The 19,019-nt window shown below is 38.3% G+C and overlaps 1 protein-coding gene across 2 annotated transcripts in view; it reads right to left on the bottom strand.

The window, feature by feature from the left end:
- Positions 1 to 8,262: 8,262 nt before the first annotated feature.
- Positions 8,263 to 19,019, bottom strand: part of LOC139152405 (allatostatin-A receptor-like) — a 49,219-nt gene continuing 38,462 nt past the window's right edge. For both annotated transcript variants that reach the window (XM_070725528.1, XM_070725529.1), the window contains one exon: positions 8,263 to 9,397. In XM_070725528.1, coding sequence (XP_070581629.1) covers positions 8,340 to 9,368 — 1,029 coding nt within the window. In that variant the 5' untranslated portion in view covers positions 9,369 to 9,397 and the 3' untranslated portion in view covers positions 8,263 to 8,339. The remainder of the gene's footprint in view (positions 9,398 to 19,019) is intronic.

Below are 19,019 nucleotides of genomic sequence, written 5' to 3'. Positions count from 1 at the left end.
GATCTTCTTATTATTCACAGTGAGAAATCAGAAAATTATGATGATCAGAACTATGTTGCCAGAATTTTGAAATATGGACCGAATTGTTCTGTGTACAGAAGAAATTAGCTACAGTTCAGTGAGTGATCTCCGTGTGTACAGATCATGGAGGATTGTGGGTAGCCTCACTTACTGTGGAAGTCTTTAGACAACATAATTACGCGCATGCGTAGGGGTATTCGCGCCTCCAAATTATGGTTTGATCTTTTCGCTTTAGTTGCGTTGATTTTGCTCCAAATGTTTTTTAAAAACATTCGAGATTTGATTAATTGTCAAAGTTAATTTATTAATATGACGACCATTTTTCACACTTATACCACCATTGGCTGATTTCGTCAGTGGATATTAAGGTTTAACCACAGGCCGTCTACTCATTAGGGGGACTGTGGTTTAACAAAAAAACTTTTGTTCACTGGTAAGCTGACAAAGTTGAGCATTCATATTGCGACCGGAAGCATAACAAGTACTCCTGCTGACGACTTTACTGTACAGTGACACTTGAAGAGCTTGTTAGCCTGATTATGAGTGACTAAACTTTTCTCATGCTTACACATTGTTAAATGTACGTCTGGTGATTGTATAGTTGCATACATGCATCCTGACTAACGTGTGACATGTTTTCGTATAGAAGTGTTTTCCGAAACAGAATTTCGGGAAACAGATGCAATTGGATAAGATAAATCTTAACGTGACGACTACTCTTTAAAGTCAAACCATTCTTGCATTTAATTGGCTGATTTCCTTGCCAGAATAATTAAGATTTTTAAGAAATAATTATCTAAGCGTAGCTAAAAATTTGACTGGGACAATCCTTCAAGTTAGGAAGTCAAATTTCATTCATTGGAGAAATTGTATCTTTGTTGATGGTATTGTCATATGTTGAACCTACGGTGTTGAGTAGTATTTTTCACAAGGAATCATTGCCTTTCAGAGGAGGATGGTGATGCCAATGTTGTGTTCGTAGGGAAGTGTTGACAAAATATGCCTCAAGACTTATCCAGATCCGAACTTGTGAATACGAGACTGTTTATGGTTACGAAATGTTGACTAATTGAAACACAGTAAAGCAAGGTACTACTAGGTAGTAGAGTTTATCGACATTGAAATTGTTATCCATTAATAATTGGTACTGATGAAGAGGATTTTGAAAGGCAATCAACAGATATGTACTGTTTTCTGCACATAGGCACGCATATGACACTCATAGCTTGAGTGATAAAATGTTTGATACAAGCAAGAAATTAAATTCATGGCTTTCAGACCAATTTATTTGCTGTACCCTGTGTAATGAGATGTATTTGGAATCAAGCAACAAGACTGCCGTGTTTCTTTGTTTCTTTTCATGGTTTTGGAAGGGCCGTGATTTCATTAAAAAGGTAAGATAGAACACCAAAATGCAAAAAATATATTCAATACATTGGAAGCGAGTACAAAGGCTACTTTTAAACTATGGTTCCAGAGAGTTGAAATATTCTGCAGTCAGTCAAAGTAAGTCTTAATGCTTAAATTATCATGAAACAGTACTACAGATTATCAAACGTTAACTATTTTATTTTTGATTCTCTTTTAAAGGAAGAGTATAGCTGTAGTTATACCACTCTCTGCCCATTGTTCTAACCATGCTTTTTAATTCCCATAACCAAATATTTTATAATTACTACCTGGCTTTCTTTTGTTTAGAAGTGTCCGATTTACAAGTAAATCACACAATTTAAAAAAACTGTCCGGTTTCCTAGTAAATCGGACAGTTTTAAACAAAGAAAGTCGCGTGGTGACGAGTCAATAACGGTGACCGCAAAAGCGACATATTCACCAGAAGAAATGCCTTTCACCATCAAGTAAAGAGCAAAGAAATTTTCAAAGAAGAAGCATCAGACTGATTTAATTTCTCAAGTACATTCCAAAAACAATTACAGGTCACAATGAAATAACAGTATCGATTGCAAATGTCACTATATCACATGGTATACTGAAAGTTTATTGTTATCAAGATCATTCGAAGCTGAAAAATGCGATTTCAAAATCATTTCTCGAAACTGAATGTGCAATTTTCTGTCACATTTGTTAAACGTTAAATTTACAGGCAAACACGTAGTACTACACTGATTGTGGTCTAGACACATTGTTGTACTTGGGCCTCAGCCCAAGTACATTTGTTTTCATTCCGTGGGAAAAAAACTCTGTAAGGTATAACCATTCCTGGCTGAGACCAGGGAGGGCAAAATGTCTTGGCTTCATCTTTCTTGGCATAATAAATGGCGTAATGATGTTAACTGAATGGAAGTGCTGCTCTCAGCCAGTCTTGGATAAGTGAGATGTGAATATTAATGCTTCTCTATCTGAGTTTTTGCCACAAAATCTTCTGAATATAATCAAAATGTGCATCGAAATGCAACAATTCTGCACCCTCCGTTTCCTAGGCGATGGCACGACCGTTGATACACCCACTGGACGAGCCAAAGTGGGAGGGGTAATTTCAGTTGGTCGAACAAGAGGGCTCGAGACCAGAATTTAACATTTAAACTTGAAACATGTTTAATCGCTGACAAGATGTGGACTAGTGTTAATCAAAGTAAAAGTGTGAAAAGGAAAGGTTTTATATCCCGGACACAATGAAAAACATTACGACTGGAAACTGTACCCCCAGTTGAGAATAGTAATGCCCACAGCGATGGAGAACACTTATCCTTGACTGAGAAAACCACACCATCATTTCGAAATAGAGCTGCAGATTCGAGAAGCTCGTTCAAAATAGCTAGGTACACCCCATATAAGGGGTGGTTTCGAGTTTTGAGGGCAAATTTCGCCTCCTTCATATAGAAATCGTACGTTTGTTTTTCCAGGAGAACACACCATTTGACACAAAATTTGCATGTAAAGGGGTCGCCAGTAAGCACGTGGTCAAATCTGGCATAAGAAACAATATGAAATGTTGGGTAAAGCCAGTCCAAAATAAACTGATTTGAACTTTTGTGTTTTGTAATTTATACCACTGCAGTAACATTACCTTTTTTTGACAACATCACACAATGTAATACGTTTTGAAACTGAATACTCCGACGTATTCTGTGTCTCCTTTGCTAAAAAATACGGTATGCCGATTACCATGTAAGGAGATGATGACGTCAAGACAGATTTGTAGTGTGTTTGGTCCTGGATGGTGCACGAAGTTTTGTCAAGGTAGCTTGTGTATTTATTTCCTAAATGGGAGAGATTAGGGTCGATCTAAACGAAGGCCGAAGAATGTTATGATCCTCTAAGCGAGCTGAACTCTAACGCGAATGGTTGGATAATTTGGAGGATGTCTAGAATGATCTCGTCTCATTAAGATTATTTGGCGGTCAGTATTGAATTTCAACTGCGTCACAAGTTTGCGAAATGAGTATTCCGTCGAACGGTCAACGAACGATATTTTAGAAATCTGGAGACATGGCACATCGCATTTTTATTTTAATATTTTATATTTTACAAAAGATGTAAGAAGCAATGATTTTGTCGAAATTCTGAAAAAAATATAGGAAGATTTGATCGCGAACACATTTTCACTTGGGGTCAACTAGCTCTGCGTACGATGCTGTGTGTTCCGCTACAGCTAATCGCCTCGCTCACCACAGCCCTGCAAAGACCCGTACGCGTACGTAGGGTCGGTGACTTCAAATCCATTTTGGGACTTGACGTAAAAAGCCAAATTACTGCCGAAATTCAGCGTTCTTGGGCCCAAGTCGTATCCCAGCCTACCTCAGCTACTCGATCGCTTCCAAAAATGACAGTCTTTTATTCACTTCTCGTAAATAACCGTCGATGTCGGCAACTCTCTCGCTAGCCCTGCGTACGATGCTGTGTGTTAGCTGTAGCACATAGCATCGTACGCAGGGCTAGGGGTCAACATGGGGTCGCAGCCATGTTGCCTCAAAACTTATTTCTGTCTGCACTCAAAACTCAAAAATGTCGGTTATGAACCTGAAAAATCGATGCAATTTTGTCAAACTTCGGCGAAATTTCAGCATATAGACAAAATTTCATCTAGGTAAGGTAAATTTACTGAAATTTGATCGCAAATAATCCTGAGCTTGAACGTGACAGCTCGCCTTCTCCGGGAAGTCAAGTATCCAGCTGCTCATACACAGTTGCCCATATGGCCAGGTTTATGAGATTGTTTTCAAGCGACGGCGGCAGACCGTACGGGGCTCTGGATATGAACCTACCGCCGGTGTAGCTGTAATAACTGTTGCGTTGTTTTTAGTGCCCACGGACGAAGTCCTGGGGGAGTTATAGGTTTGGTCATGTCAGTCCGTCCGTCCGTCCGTTCACGCAGATATCTCAGACAAGCCCTGGTCAATTTCTTTCAAACTTTGCACAAGAATAGTACCCAACCCCATACAGATGCACGTCGATTTGTTTCACAATGCGATCGAATTTGGCCGTGTTAGAGGACTTTTTAGTTTACACCTCCATAGACTCCCATGTATAAGGCAGTTCTCCATAGACTTTCATGTATAAGGCCAAGAAAAATAAAAATTTAGTTTCTCATCGTATTCATATTGCCTAAAGGATGCAGTGACATAGTTTTTTGTCCCCACGGATAAAGTCCAGGGGGCTTATAGATTGGGTCATATCCGTCCGTGAGTCCATCAGTGAGTCCATCGGTTCACGCAGATATCTCAGACATTTTGACAAAATATCATGTGACCTTGGTGACCTTTGACCTCAAATATACATTATTGTCCATAACTCAGTAACCACAAGTGCTAAACCTTTCATATTTGGTATGATGGGACACCTTATGACGCCACATATTGTACCTCATTAATTATGCGCATATCTAATTTTGAGCGAGCCAATAGAGCTAGAGGTCTGATTTTTGGTATATAGGGGTAAGTTAACAATATAATTTGTTTGACAAAACGTCACGTGACCTCAATGACCTTTGACCTCAAATATATATATTTGTCCACAACTCAGTAACCACAAGTGCTACACCCTTCATATTTGGTATGATGGGACACCTTATGACACCACATATTGTACCTCATTAATTATTCGCATATCTAATTCTGAGCAAGCCAATAGAGCTAGATGTCCGATTTTTGGTATATAGGGATAACTATAGGGTAGAAATCTAAATATGCCCATCTAAATATTAGACATCTACCATCGAGAACAAAAGAAATTTGCTGTAATTTGAATATTTAAGGAGTTTGAGCAATTTCACTATAAATAAAGAACCCCTGCCTCAAACTCCACAAAAGTTGCTAGACATATTTTGCCGTTGTCATGCGATTGCTTCGTTTAATAACCAGTTAATCAAATGCCTAATTGACAGGAGGAAATTCAAGACCATATTTGAATAGTAGTATATATTGTCCTCAAAATTACTCTATCTCGGCCCAAGTACTCATTGCCTTCAGCAATACTGCCTTGTTTTGTTTGTACTTACAGTTTCAGTTGCAGGAGCGTCTTTCTCTGCATGACGTGGCGGTGCAGCAGCTTGGTTTTCCGATGGTGGCGCTTGGCACTGGCGTGACAGGATTTCTCTTTTGCATGTTTGGCTTTCGTGGTTAAAGTGCATCGGATACAGTTTTCACTTGTTCTACATTCATGCGTTTGTAACTTCTAACCACTGAACTTATGTTTCCCAGTCAAACTTTTCAGCGAGTGGTTCGGCCATATCGGAATATGTAGAGCGACTCCGCAATTGTGTATTTGGTGCTCAAAGTTTTCAACCCAAATGAACCATGTGTGACTCCAACGTCGATCTGCAAACACCTGTTCACTTCGTTCAACGAATCAAACATAATTCATAAAATTCAAATCAAACCAGATGCTCAACCACGTCATCGCGTTACTATAGCAGCACATGTCAACTTTGTTTTATCCAATCATGGATTAATTTTTATACTTTCATTCAACAAGGTGAAAAAAAACGCTTCAGTAATTTCCTGCCGATGCTTTGCACTACAACTACGAATCCAAACTTTCCGCGAGCGGAGCAAACAAGGCTCTAAAACTCTGCAAATTTGTGGTGTAACACGGTAAGCGGACGAGTGGGAGGCGGTTTACGGAATTTAGTAGTACAGTTTGCCAGTAAAACTCCGAGGCCCTACCTATAGTTAATGATGATACGACTTTGTTATTTGTGTGTTATACTATTAACTATAGAGTTGATGTTTCTTGTGTTCTTCAGAGACAGAGAGAGATGAGTAGAAGTGAGTGAATTTCTGGTCCCGAGCATGAACACAACACTTCATAATATGCTATGTGCGCATAATGTTTACAAACGGAACCCTTAGCATTTCAGTGGAAATGTAGTGAATAAATCTAAAAACTGATGATGAAGATACAGTCACTGATCCTTTAATGATCAAGATTTATGAGAACATGTAACAGATTTTCAGTGAGCAAAGTATTGGTTCATTAACACGTCTTGGCTAACGAATTCAGGTTTTGATTTACTACATTAGTGATTAAAATCAATTTTCAAATCGTCCCGGAAATCTGGTCGTGCACAGACAGTGTGACATGCATTCACATTTTATTCAAAAGACTTCACACTTTTCCTGTGTTAAATATCCAGTCCCATGAAAGTAGATTCAGTGTTGTTAGGGAGCCGTCATTATTAACAGCTTGGGGGGTCGGTGGAATCTGAAGGAGAGTCACTCAAAAATTGAAAGCACCGAGAGGGGTCGCTCAAAGTGTGGAGAGCCAGAAGGGAAACCACCGCGAGAAAGAATTAATGGTCATGACCATATATTCGTTCTCGTAATGGTTTCATGTAATACATGAAACCATAACGAGAACGAATATATCGTGTCTAAAACCGGGATCGAATATATACATGGTCACCCATTCATTCAGTATCTTTCAACATGTCAAACAATATAAGTAGTATCTCGTATAAAACAAAATTCATGAAAAATGGCCGACTTTATCCCTTGAATACCTGATTGCACTGTAATCTGTAATAATATTCAGATAACTATGCCAAATTAGCTCAGTGAGTCAGTCGTAGTATTGCAGATAGTGTGCGGTGAACGGCATGGGCATTCATGCCTATACATGTATGTCTTATCCCGAAGTTTGACATTCATGATGCATGACATGATGTGTGACATTGCGTGCTTACAGTGTTTGCTCCCTTCGCGTGAATAATCGGAGACTGTTGAGTGAGTAATGTGTTACTGTGCATTGCCACAAATAGCAACCCAATCCCCCAGGCTTTGGCATAAATTCTGAACATCATTCAGGATTCCAGTGGAGTGGGGGACTCACATAAGTAAACATAAATGGCAGCACTGTTCATAATTATAAATTTATTAATAACATTACAAATTTGCACACATTCGTTACGACTAATAAAACGTTTGGCGTTTTCATCAGCGTTAGATAAAACCACGGCAGGAACTTGGTGAACGTGAATATTTTATACTAGATCATTTTACAAGCTCCGTGTTGGCAACTAGATTCTGCTGTCGTTTCTTATAGGAAAAGTTCACAAGATAAGAGTGATGGTGATTGTAAAGTGAAAACAGTGTGTACATACAAAAGTGTACGTCTAGAGTAACACTCGGAAATTTCAAATTTTGTAGGTCAGTGAATGTGAATGTACTCACTGGGGTTAAAACATCAAACAAAACAACGATGTACTTTGCAAATAACATGGAGGGAAACGCGGACAATACGGAAAATGTCAAACTTTTACAGAATGTTGGCTATTAGGACGGTAGAATCATTAATATATATTTAACTTAGTAAATTTAACCATCAATACTCACCAAGAAATTGAATTTACAGGACATCAATTCAGTGAAAGAATGACAACATAAATACGTTTTAATGCTTGTGTGTGTATATATATATATATATATATATATATATATATATATATATATATATATATATATATGTATATATGTATATATACATGTATGTATATAAATCATGTATATATACATGTGTGTATATAAATATACCTAATCATATGGCTTGTCGCATAATAATTGTAATGAATAGATGGCAGTTGAAAAAACGATCGAAAAACAAATATGAACAGTACTAAGAGATGTTACCAAGTGACATGCTAAACTTATGTAGTAGTTATATATATATATATATATATATATATATATATATATATATATATATATATATATATATATATATATATATAATATATATATATATATATATATATATATATATGAAACTCAAAACTTTCTGATTCCTGTTATCTGATCGACCACGAACTGCATTGAACAGTTGGTTCATCAGTCTGGATTGAGGTTAGGACGATCTTTATTTGGTCATGTACTTGCTGTCTGTGAGCCCTGCGTGTTATCTGAGTTTCTTCCGTCGGTTCGGTCGAATTCAATCTGAGCCTTACCAAAGTAGCAGTGAAACACCTTCTGGAAGGATTTCCTAAAGTTATCGGAGAGGAAGGCGTAAATGATGGGGTTGACGCACGAGTTGGCGTAAGACATGATGTTTGATACCCAGAGTATAATCTGTAGGGCTCGATCAAATCCGACGCCTCCAAGCGTGAGAGACAGTATAATGACTTGTACGGGCATCCAACAGATGCCGAATATGACGACGACGAAGACTACCATTTTGGTCACTTTCTTCTTCTGTTTGACGTTGCCTTTGGTGTTAGCACCTTGGGGGACCACTCCCGTCCAGAGACGCTTCAGCATGAAGAAGTAGGTGACGCTGATGATGGTGAGGGGAATTAGGTAGGAGGTGAAGAATAACTGACCCCAGAAAAACTTGTACTCCGCCGGAGTGAAGGTTTGTATACAGTACACTAAGATTCTTCCGTACTGGTCTTGGAAAGCGAACGTGGTGTACTTGGTGAGTATGGGAGACAACATCACTATGACGACGCCCCACATGGTGATGACCACGGCAGTGGCATTGCGTACACTGCGTATTTTCATGGAGCGTATCGGATAGACGACAGCCAGGTAGCGATCGAATGACATCACCATCAGCGTATAGACGCTGGCGTAGAGATTCACGAACTGCAGGTAGTTGGCTATCTTACACATTACACTACCGAACGGCCATGATGGCAAGGCGTAGCTGACTGCCGTAAACGGCACAGAGAGAACGAGGAAGAGAAAATCCGCGATGCTCAGATTCAGTATGAACAAGTTCGTTGTCGTTTTCATCTTGCGTTCTTTGAGGACGACGAATATTACCAGGGTATTGCCAACCAGGCCCACAAGGCAAGTCAAACCAAATATGACAGGGATGATGTACTTCTCGGCGATGCCGATCGACGGCTCTGCGAATGATGTGAGAGTGTCGTTTGTAGCTGTGTCGTTGGACATGGTAAATCTGCACCATGTACTTCAATAATCTAGAAAAGAAACGAGACCGCCAATTTAGTGTAACGAAGCAGATGTATGTGTAGTGTATTTTCATTTAAAATGTTTAATTTTTTCTACATGCAATATCCTTTTGCTTGGGTATATTTCTCTTGCAACCAGAGGTCTTTCCAGCAGATGTCAGGCTGGTGGTTATCAAGACAGTCTAGACGAACGCTTACACTGTACTGTCCGCAGGCTGTGTATCGGAGAAAGGAACCTGACTTCCCTTCGTGCACAAACGCAGTCATCATTTCCCTGTTTGTTTGTTGGCAAAACGGAATAGTTCACCATTCATCAAGAAGCCGTCGATGGCTTCTTTGTTCTGTTCTATTTTACACCTGCAACTCTAACCATGCTACCTCATTATGTTTGTCACTGCCGAGCCAAGGACGTTTCAGGCAAATGCTTGGATTTGGAGACAAAGTGCTTATACATTGTAAGTGACTGGTTTCTTGATGCCGGCAATCAGTCACCCAAATTAATATTGCAAGATGCACCAGGGTTCCATGTTCGAAGTCGGTCTTTCTGTATAGTAGACTTGGAAAAAGCAATCTGGTCAAAGATGAACGCGCTAAATTTCCCCACTAACGATCGCACGCATGAACTTGTAATTGACCATGAAGAGAGGAAACTTCGTGCATAGTAAGGTTTCCAGCAAATTGACTGCGCATGTGTGATAATACCGGAGAGAATAAAATTCGCGTTCGATGTGAAGTCGGCGTGAACCCTGCGTCAAAATGTTCCGAACCGAACAATAAAACTAATAACCAGCATAATATCATAATGACTATTCATGGCCAATTTAAGTTAAGTGGAGTTGACAAGTGTCAGCGCTATAATTTGTCTCGATATCACCATCAATCATCACGTTTTGACATTGACAAACGAAGCATAGGCGATTTGCCCGCACATACGCCAAAACAAGCAGAATGATTCTAATATATTGGATAATATTCATATATGAGTTTGCAACAGCTGTACACCCACGTTAACCAATAAACTGCCAAAGAGCGTACAATTATCGTCCTTGCAGCGTGCAGTATTTCTGGTCGGGTTGGCAGGTAAATTTTTCTTGTGCCACTGTCAAAATCGAAGGGGAAGTTCAAGGATAATCTTTTCATATGTGCTAGCTTTGAGGTCTCTTATTCCGAAAAAGCCATTTATGCCATTTACAACTCGCGCAATTTTTTATAAAAATGGACAAAAATAGTGGTGGAAGTTGTAATTTAGCTTCATCAACTTAAGGTATTATGAATCCTTGGGAAAAAGCGCCAAGCTTGGCGCTTTCATCACGTGATATGGCAGTCGGAGCGAAATTAATGGCCTGTTGCAAGATGACACATATTTCAAGGCCCCACCTCGAGTGCAAATGCTACAGATTCTGAGCAAAGATGGATGACTTGGCTGGTATTTGTTAGTGATATACTCCGTTATGTTGAAAAGGGCAGTATTTAGCTTGGAACTATAACGGTAAATTTACACCTAGAATTAATTTCAGTTTCAACCATAAAATGGTCGTAACTGGTAAATAAATGCATTTTGTGTAGGCAAGTAGAAAAACGCTTTTACCAAGACCCTTGTCTTCCTTCAGTTATAGTATATTGTTCTGATACATGTTTTTTGCTCGTTTCCTGCTGCATGTCGTAGGAACGAGCGAGAAAATAAACTCGCTGTATTCAACATAAGTAACGAACACGTAATCATATGATGCAGCTATTGTCCCTTTTAAAATAACAATAAAGAAGAAAAAGAAAGGAAATCGTGTTACATTAGTGTCACAACACGTATATCCATACACTGTGTTGTTTCTTGGTTCCATACAAAGGTAGCATGATGAGTATTATGAAACATGCCAATGAAATCCCTGAATACGTTGTCTCTGGAGCGGAAATACTAGAAAAATGTTACCTTAAACGTTGCCTATACCAAATGATAGTGCATATGTGTAAGATTAAGTTAATGCCCTCCGGTTAGTAATATGAATTTTAGAAAGATAAGTCAGCGTATTAGGAAATGAAGATTGTAATCTTTTGAAGGCTGGATAAAGGGTAATCCTGTGTAGCTTTATGTAATGTAAATGCGGAAGGAAAACTGCCGTATTTCATATGGTAATCTTAAAATATGGCGCAGAAATGTCTCACGTTTGATGAAGATTCATATCACATCGATTGTTCACAGGTACTCTCTAAATGAAAACATGATATAAGGATTAAACAGGACGTAAGAATTGAAAGATACTCAGAAATACACTGATTAATACATCTATAAATCTTCAGTAGTGTTTGAGATTGAATTGATTCCAACGGGACAGATGAGGCAGTAACTCAGCGTATCTACCTGAGGATTTGTCATACATTTCCTTTATTCAGTCAGCGTATGATCCTATGGAAGTAGGTCTGTTTGAGTGAGAAATGGTCAGTCAGACATGTTTGTGGCGCAAATAATGCTCTTATTGCAATTTTAAGACCTTTGGTCTTCATACAGAGCGGTTAAAACTCACGAGCGTGCGCAACAGGAATTGATACAAAGCGCTCGTCACAAATAGCTACACTTTTATTCTCGATGTCATTGCAAAAGTTAATCAACCCTTTACACCACCATCAACCTACAATTTCTGGTTTTATTTGACGGTCATGGTGATAGCTCGAAAGGTGTTTTTCTCGGCTAGTGGTATTATTTTTCAATGACATCGTTTGCGCAATAGTATATCCTCTGTGCACTTGAATGACTATAGAATGATCTAATTCAACAGTAGAGTGTTCCTCGAAACAGTAAATTGAATAGTAAGGTTGATTGACGAGGATGAAAATGATTGCCCACAGCTATTTGACGATGATGTATGGCGTTGATGACATATCACAATGAACAAAGGTAAGACACATATGGAATATGACACACCTCGACTGTGATGTTTTGTTTGAGTGCATGCATAGATACATCCTTCTCAGATGATATGTCAAATATTTTTTTTTACTTAATTAAAGTTGATTGATCGTGTTTGGAAACATGAATAACGGTGAACGTTGCGGTTTTATCGGATTTTATGGAACAAAATTAGTAGACATATAACGTATATACACGGAGCGACTATGGTTAGCAATAAACATCTCCGGCAGATTATGCAAGAAATTCGAACGCAGGGGAGATTTATATAGTGAGGATTAACACGACTGGAACTAATTTGGGATAATTGGATAGTGAAGTAATGTCGTTTTAACCTGCAAATGTAAACTCATCTGCTTTTCTATTTAAGTTACACTATAGGGAAAAGTGCGTGACTAGAGCGAGAAACTGACACTTTCTCGCAATCAGTGAGAATCTGTTCTTATTCTCACCGCTGTCGGTGAGAAAATTTTAATCTCCACTGGAGATTGGTGAGAAATGCACTTCTTGGCGAGAATCAAGTGTGAGAACAAATTCTCACCGGTGGGAATGGAAATTCTCACTAAGTACAGCGAGAATTGAAATTCACTAGCGAGAATCATCAAGACTCGCTGTTCATTGGCGAGAATCATAAAGACTCCGAACGGCGAGTCTTGATGATTCTCGCCAGTGAATTTCAATTCTCACTGTACTTAGTGAGAATTTCATTCTCACCGGTGAGAATTTGTTCTCACACTTGATTCTCGCCGAGGAGTGCATTTCTCACCAATCTCAAGTGGAGATTAAAATTTTCTCACCGACAGCGGTGAGAATAAGAACAGATTCTCACCGATTGCGAGAAAGCGTCAGTTTCTCGCTCTAGTCTCGCACTTTTTCCCTATAGTGTTATATACTTGTTTTTGCAACATTCAGCTATAGGACACCTAACGCGTTTGAGAAATTTGAAGAATATAAAGATCCAATTATCCCAAATTAGTTCCAATCGTGTTTAATGTAGACGTGTATGGCTTTTAAATATGAACTGAATAGATATAAATATTTACAGCTACCTACGTTTGACCCATTTACAAAGAATCATAATGCCAATATTTTGGGTGACACGAACACAATTTTACCCATCAGAATTACAGCGCGAAGCTTTCCTGGCATGTCTGAAGAAATCGCTGATGCATATTCTGGCATTACAAAAGGTACGACGTGAGTCTGACGGAAAGTTTAATCCGAGCGGTGCTAACAAGTTAATGGCCCGAAAGAAGGGGTTACGGTGAAAGATTTGATTTTCGTGAGAAGTGCAAGAAAACTTGGAAGACCAAGTGCTGTGCTAGCATACGATTGTATTTTACGCAAACTCTGTGTGTGTGTATGTGTGTGGATACGCTCATGAATTTACAATGCGGTGAATAGTGTTATTATTTTTCAATTTCTAACGTCAAAAATATCACCCACCAGCATATCTATTGATTCCAGACCGATGTTGACGTATCCCGGTGATGTAACTTATCGTATTATTGGAAATAGCGGACAAATGATTTTCTTACAACAATGTTGAATGACAGAATGAAACTGAATGGAATCTTGTAATTTGCCTCCATTATTCTCTACTTCATTGATTCAAAGGGGGCTTTTTATGTAGTTTTGAATGTAATAGAGAGCTAAGATAGAGAAGACTCGTGAGCTTTTCACATCTAGATATAGATGGATAAGAAAAGTGCCAGAAACGATACTCAGAGTATACTCGTGCCGCAGACTTGAACGAAACTTATAGATGTTGCGTTGTTGTGTAGTCATAGCTGAATATTTATTTCATGACCCATGTTTTTGATCCAACCACAAGCAATTGAGACAAGTCTTGGCCTACCGTGACGATCGGTCGATTAAATGGGCAAAATATAAAATTACAAACTTAAAAACAATTACCCTACTCCTACTTTGCATTGGTTATCTTCTTGCTGCCATATTGAATACAATAATTATGCCTTTGTTACATTGCTGATCTGATTGTCCGTAGATCTACAACGCAACTCGTACACCTACAACCCAACTCGTACACCTACAACCCAACTCGTACACCTACAACCCAACTCGTACATTCTGCTCTCATAATAAACGTGTCACTTTGTGTACTACGACGTCATACAAATTATACAGGGAAATTTCCCTTTTTCTCCGTCAGTTCCTCTGTTGCGGAACATTCTTCAAAGTGAACTTCCTTCACCTCCTACCTTTGATAAATTCAAGGTATAGATCATCAAAATAGATTTGATTGTGCGTTTTGACATTTATGCATTCTAAATCATTATTTCCTTCAGTTTAGCACTGTAGAACATTCCTTTGTAATTGATTTTGGTGGTCTATAATGTCTTTGTTTGTTGTTTGATCAATCGATTGATTGATTGATTGATTGATTGATTGATTGATTGATTGATTGATTGATTGATTGATTGGTGATTTCTCGAAGAAATGCATATTAACGGCACAGGTTATTTGACTGACGCTCAGGTAACACTATTATGCTACTTTATCCTTGTTACAGGTACTTTAAGGTCGAGGGAATACGAAGGGACACACATTCAAGCAACAGGCCAGCTCATACCCTGATTGACAACCTGAAATTTGAGTCACCAAGGTTTCAAGTTAGTATGGCAGCCGAGAATGATTATCGCCTTACAATAATGGCAGATTGAAGTCGTGGATTCAGTAAACCTCGGTTGACCTCGATTCGTCAGATCTCATGCAGTCGATTTGATAATAATATCTGAATTGTGGACGAAATTAGTAATATTATATAGGGCTCAGCCAATGGTGTCGCGCCAGGGGTTAAGATTGGCAATGTTATTTGCATTGATTCACGATAAAATGTAATTAATTGTTACTTCATAAACGTTTATATGACAACTATCCCCAGTTTCCCTCTTATGAAAGCAGTTCACGTACGTACACGACGTCAAACCCTGCAGCAGAGCAGGTATACTATAGATTTTCTGTAACGTGTAAAATTTTGGACAAAAATTGGCAATTTTTACAATGATAACAGCCTATTGCGTTAAACAAGGGACGTATTATGCAATCATTAGGGGCCCAAGCCGACCGGCTGGGACCCTATTGTTATTGCTCAAGTTCTACTGACTTCCTCTTCTTCTTCTTCTGCCGTTTCTTTGCTCACCTAGATCTCTCGAACGGCTGAACGAAAACTTCTCAAACTTGCAGGGCTAATAGGAGCCAATTAATACTCGTGCACCTGACCCTTGAAATTTTGATTGGTCACGTGACCTGGCGGCCATATTGATTTTCCAAAAACCTAAAGATGGCTTCTCCAGAAGACGTAGGGGTCTAGTCGATTTGAAATTTTTTGTATAGCAAGCATGACCTAAGGTCTTTAGAATTTGCAAATAAAATCGCATGCGGTCACGTGACCTTGGCCGCCATATTGGATATTCTAAAATACTCATTTAATCTTTAAAAATCTTCTTCTCCAGAACCAAAACACCAATTGAGCTCAAATTTTACTCATGTCATCCTTACAGTGATGTCTTTCAAGTTTGCAAAAATCATTTTGATCGGTCACGTGGTTTGGCCGCCATATTGGATTTTGTGAAATCACAATTTAATCTTTAAAAATCTTCTTCTCAAGAAGCGATTCACCGATTGAACTAAAATTTTACATATATCATCTGAAGTGTGATCTCTTTCAAGGTTGCAAAAGGCGTTTGGATCGGTCACGTGGTTTGGCCGCCATATTGGATTTTGCAAAAAATCGTAATTTAATCTTTAAAAATCTTCTTCTCCAGAACCAAAACACCGATTAAGCTGAAATTTTACTCATGTCATCCTAACAGTGATCTCTTTTAAGTTTGCAAAAAGCATTTTGATCGGTCACGTGGTTTGGCCGCCATATTGGATTTTGTGAAATCACAATTTAATATTTAAAAATCTTCTTCTCCAGAACCGATTCACCGATTGAACTAAAATTTTACGTCTATCATCTAAAGTGTGATCTCTTTCAAGTTTGCAAAAGGCGTTTTGATCGGTCACGTGGTTTGGCCGCCATATTGGATTTTGCAAAAAATCGTTATTTAATCTTTAAAAATATTCTTCTCCAGAAGCAAAACACTGATTAAGCTCAAATTTTACTCATGTCATCCTTACAGTGATCTCTTTCAAGTTTGCAAAAAAAAACATTTCGATCGGTCACGTGGTTTGGCCGCCATATTGGATTTTGTGAAATCACAATTTAATCTTTAAAAATCTTCTACTCCAGAACCAGTTCACCGATTGAACTAAAATTTTACATATATCATCAAAAGTGTGATCTCTTTCAAGTTTGCGAAAGGCGTTTTGATCGGTCACTCGGTTTGGCCGCCATATTGGATTTTGCGAAAATCGTAATTTCATCCTTAAAAATCTTCTTCTGTAGAACAAACATACCGAATCGACAGAAATTGTACATGCATCATCTATAGTGTTATCTCTTTCAAGTTTGTGAAAGGCATTTGGATAGGTCACCTGGCTTTGCCGCCATATTGAATTTTGCAAAAATCGTAATTTACTCTTAAAAATTGTCTACTCCAGAACAAACACACAGATTCAATTGAAATTTTATGTATATCATCTAAAGTGTGATCTCTTTCAAGTTTGCGAAAGGCGTTTGGATCGGTCACATGGTTTGGCTGCCGTATTTGATTTTGCAAAACTCTTAATCTTTAAAAACATTCTCCTCCAGAACCAATACACAGATTGAACTAAAATTTTACACTCATAATCCCTAGTGGTAGTTCTTTTTAATTTCCGAAGGGCGTTTGGGTCAGTCAGAAGGTTTGTTCGCCGTAACGGATATAGCTAAAATCGCAATTTAATCATTAAAAATCTTCTTCTCAAAAACCAACACGCAGATTCAACTGACATTTTACTCATGTCTTTCTTCGTTACATGATCCTCCCAAAACGCCTCCCTGGTCACAGTGCGAGATCGAGATTGCGTACAACTATTGCGGAAAATCTACCGTGAATTTGAAAGTTAGGTCACGGTAAAAGCATACCGCTTTTTTTACAATGTAGAGCGAGTAAGGCACTCCTGAACGGCGAAATGTTGTTGGTGTATTGCTGCCAACAAGCATATATCCCTACTGACGTTACAAACTTGTGTGAATTGGCTTCCTTAATGATGAATTCGCAAGAATTTTCAGTGTACTGTGACGTGATATCGTAATCAGGTTTTTAGAAAAGGAGCTCGCTACGATCCACATTCATGTCGTGCAAATGCGCAAGTCTTGTCGCGATATTTGAGCATTTAACTTGATCGTCAGTGAAACAAAAAGATGTTATTCCATATCAAAACATTATGTGTTTTATATTTTAGGGTTCTGTTTACGTAATAGACATGAACATTTGGATTTATGATCCGTGATTTCCGCGATCCGTGGCATGATTCAAGCTGGCCGTGAATACGCACTGACGTTTTTGGTCATGACCCCTGACCCAAGTGTCATCGATACGCTGTGCGCTGTCCGAGCATCGCTTGCTAAATTCATGGAGCTTGAAAATTGTGCTCTACCTGTAGGGGGGCACTTGAAAATTTAGTGGTCCTTTTATGTTTTACATTTTCCGATTCCAAGTTTTTTGTAGGTAATTTAATGAAAAATGAATACCATCTTTATGTCATTCAAATGTTGTAATGTTAGTAATAATTTAACAGAATCTACAACCATTTTGTCACATTCCATGACTTTTATCTCGAAAAAATCTAAACATGAGATTGTCGTAAAAAAATCAAACTTGAGCCTAGTAACAGGGCAGAAGCTGCAACCGTTGATGATTTTTGCAATCTCTATCCAATAGAGTCAACTACAGTTTCTTGCGGTGTCCCTACAGCAGCTCAAACACACAATGTTCAGTTTGTCGACAAAGCCTGTATATATAAATATATATTAGGTGATAGTTTAATTAGAGTCCAGACTGACAGTCAGTTTTCAGCACTGATGCATGGTACACATACACAGGCTGTGCTAGCAAGCTGAATACTGGACAGTTCAACATGCTGTTGAGAGTAGAACAAGAACACAGTTGTATAATAAACTGAACAAAAATATTGTCAAAATTATCAAAGTTAATACAGCTACTGCCTATTGGCAACTGTCACTATCAGATACTGCCCTGCTACTGTAGTGTCACTGTTACTGCATACGTGAGCAGTGACAGAGATAGCTCTGACTCTGATATACATGGTAGTTGAAGAAGAGTTTGTGTCAAATGACGTTCATGATAGTGAAACATTACCTAAACAAGATCAGGCCAGAGAGGAAGAACACATGGAAATTTTTGAATTCTGGCATATGAGAATAATCAAATATTAAAGACAAAAGATGGGGTCACCATGCTTGATTTTCTAAATTTTCACAGTCTTGTCATAAAATTATACAAAAGTAAAACTTTGAACAGTAAAGATGAAATGAAAAACATATGACTAAATGGAATTATTTATTTTTTAACCAAATTCGCAATTATTACGGCCTAAATTTCAGAGATGAATACATTCATTTGATGGAATATTTTAAAATATTCCAGTATTGTCAATTTTGAGTAGCATCTAATTCATATATGTCTTGTACTTTTGAAACAAATTTTGGTAGGTCACCGTGCTCAGTTTACGACGCCATATTTGATTTCGCGAAAATCGCAATTTATCTCTAAAAATCTTCTTCTCCAGAACCAAAACACTGATGGAAGTGAAATT

The sequence above is a fragment of the Ptychodera flava genome, chromosome 15 (assembly GCF_041260155.1).
Source record: "Ptychodera flava strain L36383 chromosome 15, AS_Pfla_20210202, whole genome shotgun sequence".
Classification (NCBI taxonomy): domain Eukaryota; kingdom Metazoa; phylum Hemichordata; class Enteropneusta; family Ptychoderidae; genus Ptychodera; species Ptychodera flava.
The sequence above is the reverse complement of the archived record's forward strand: the minus strand, read 5'-3'. Positions and strand labels throughout refer to the sequence as shown.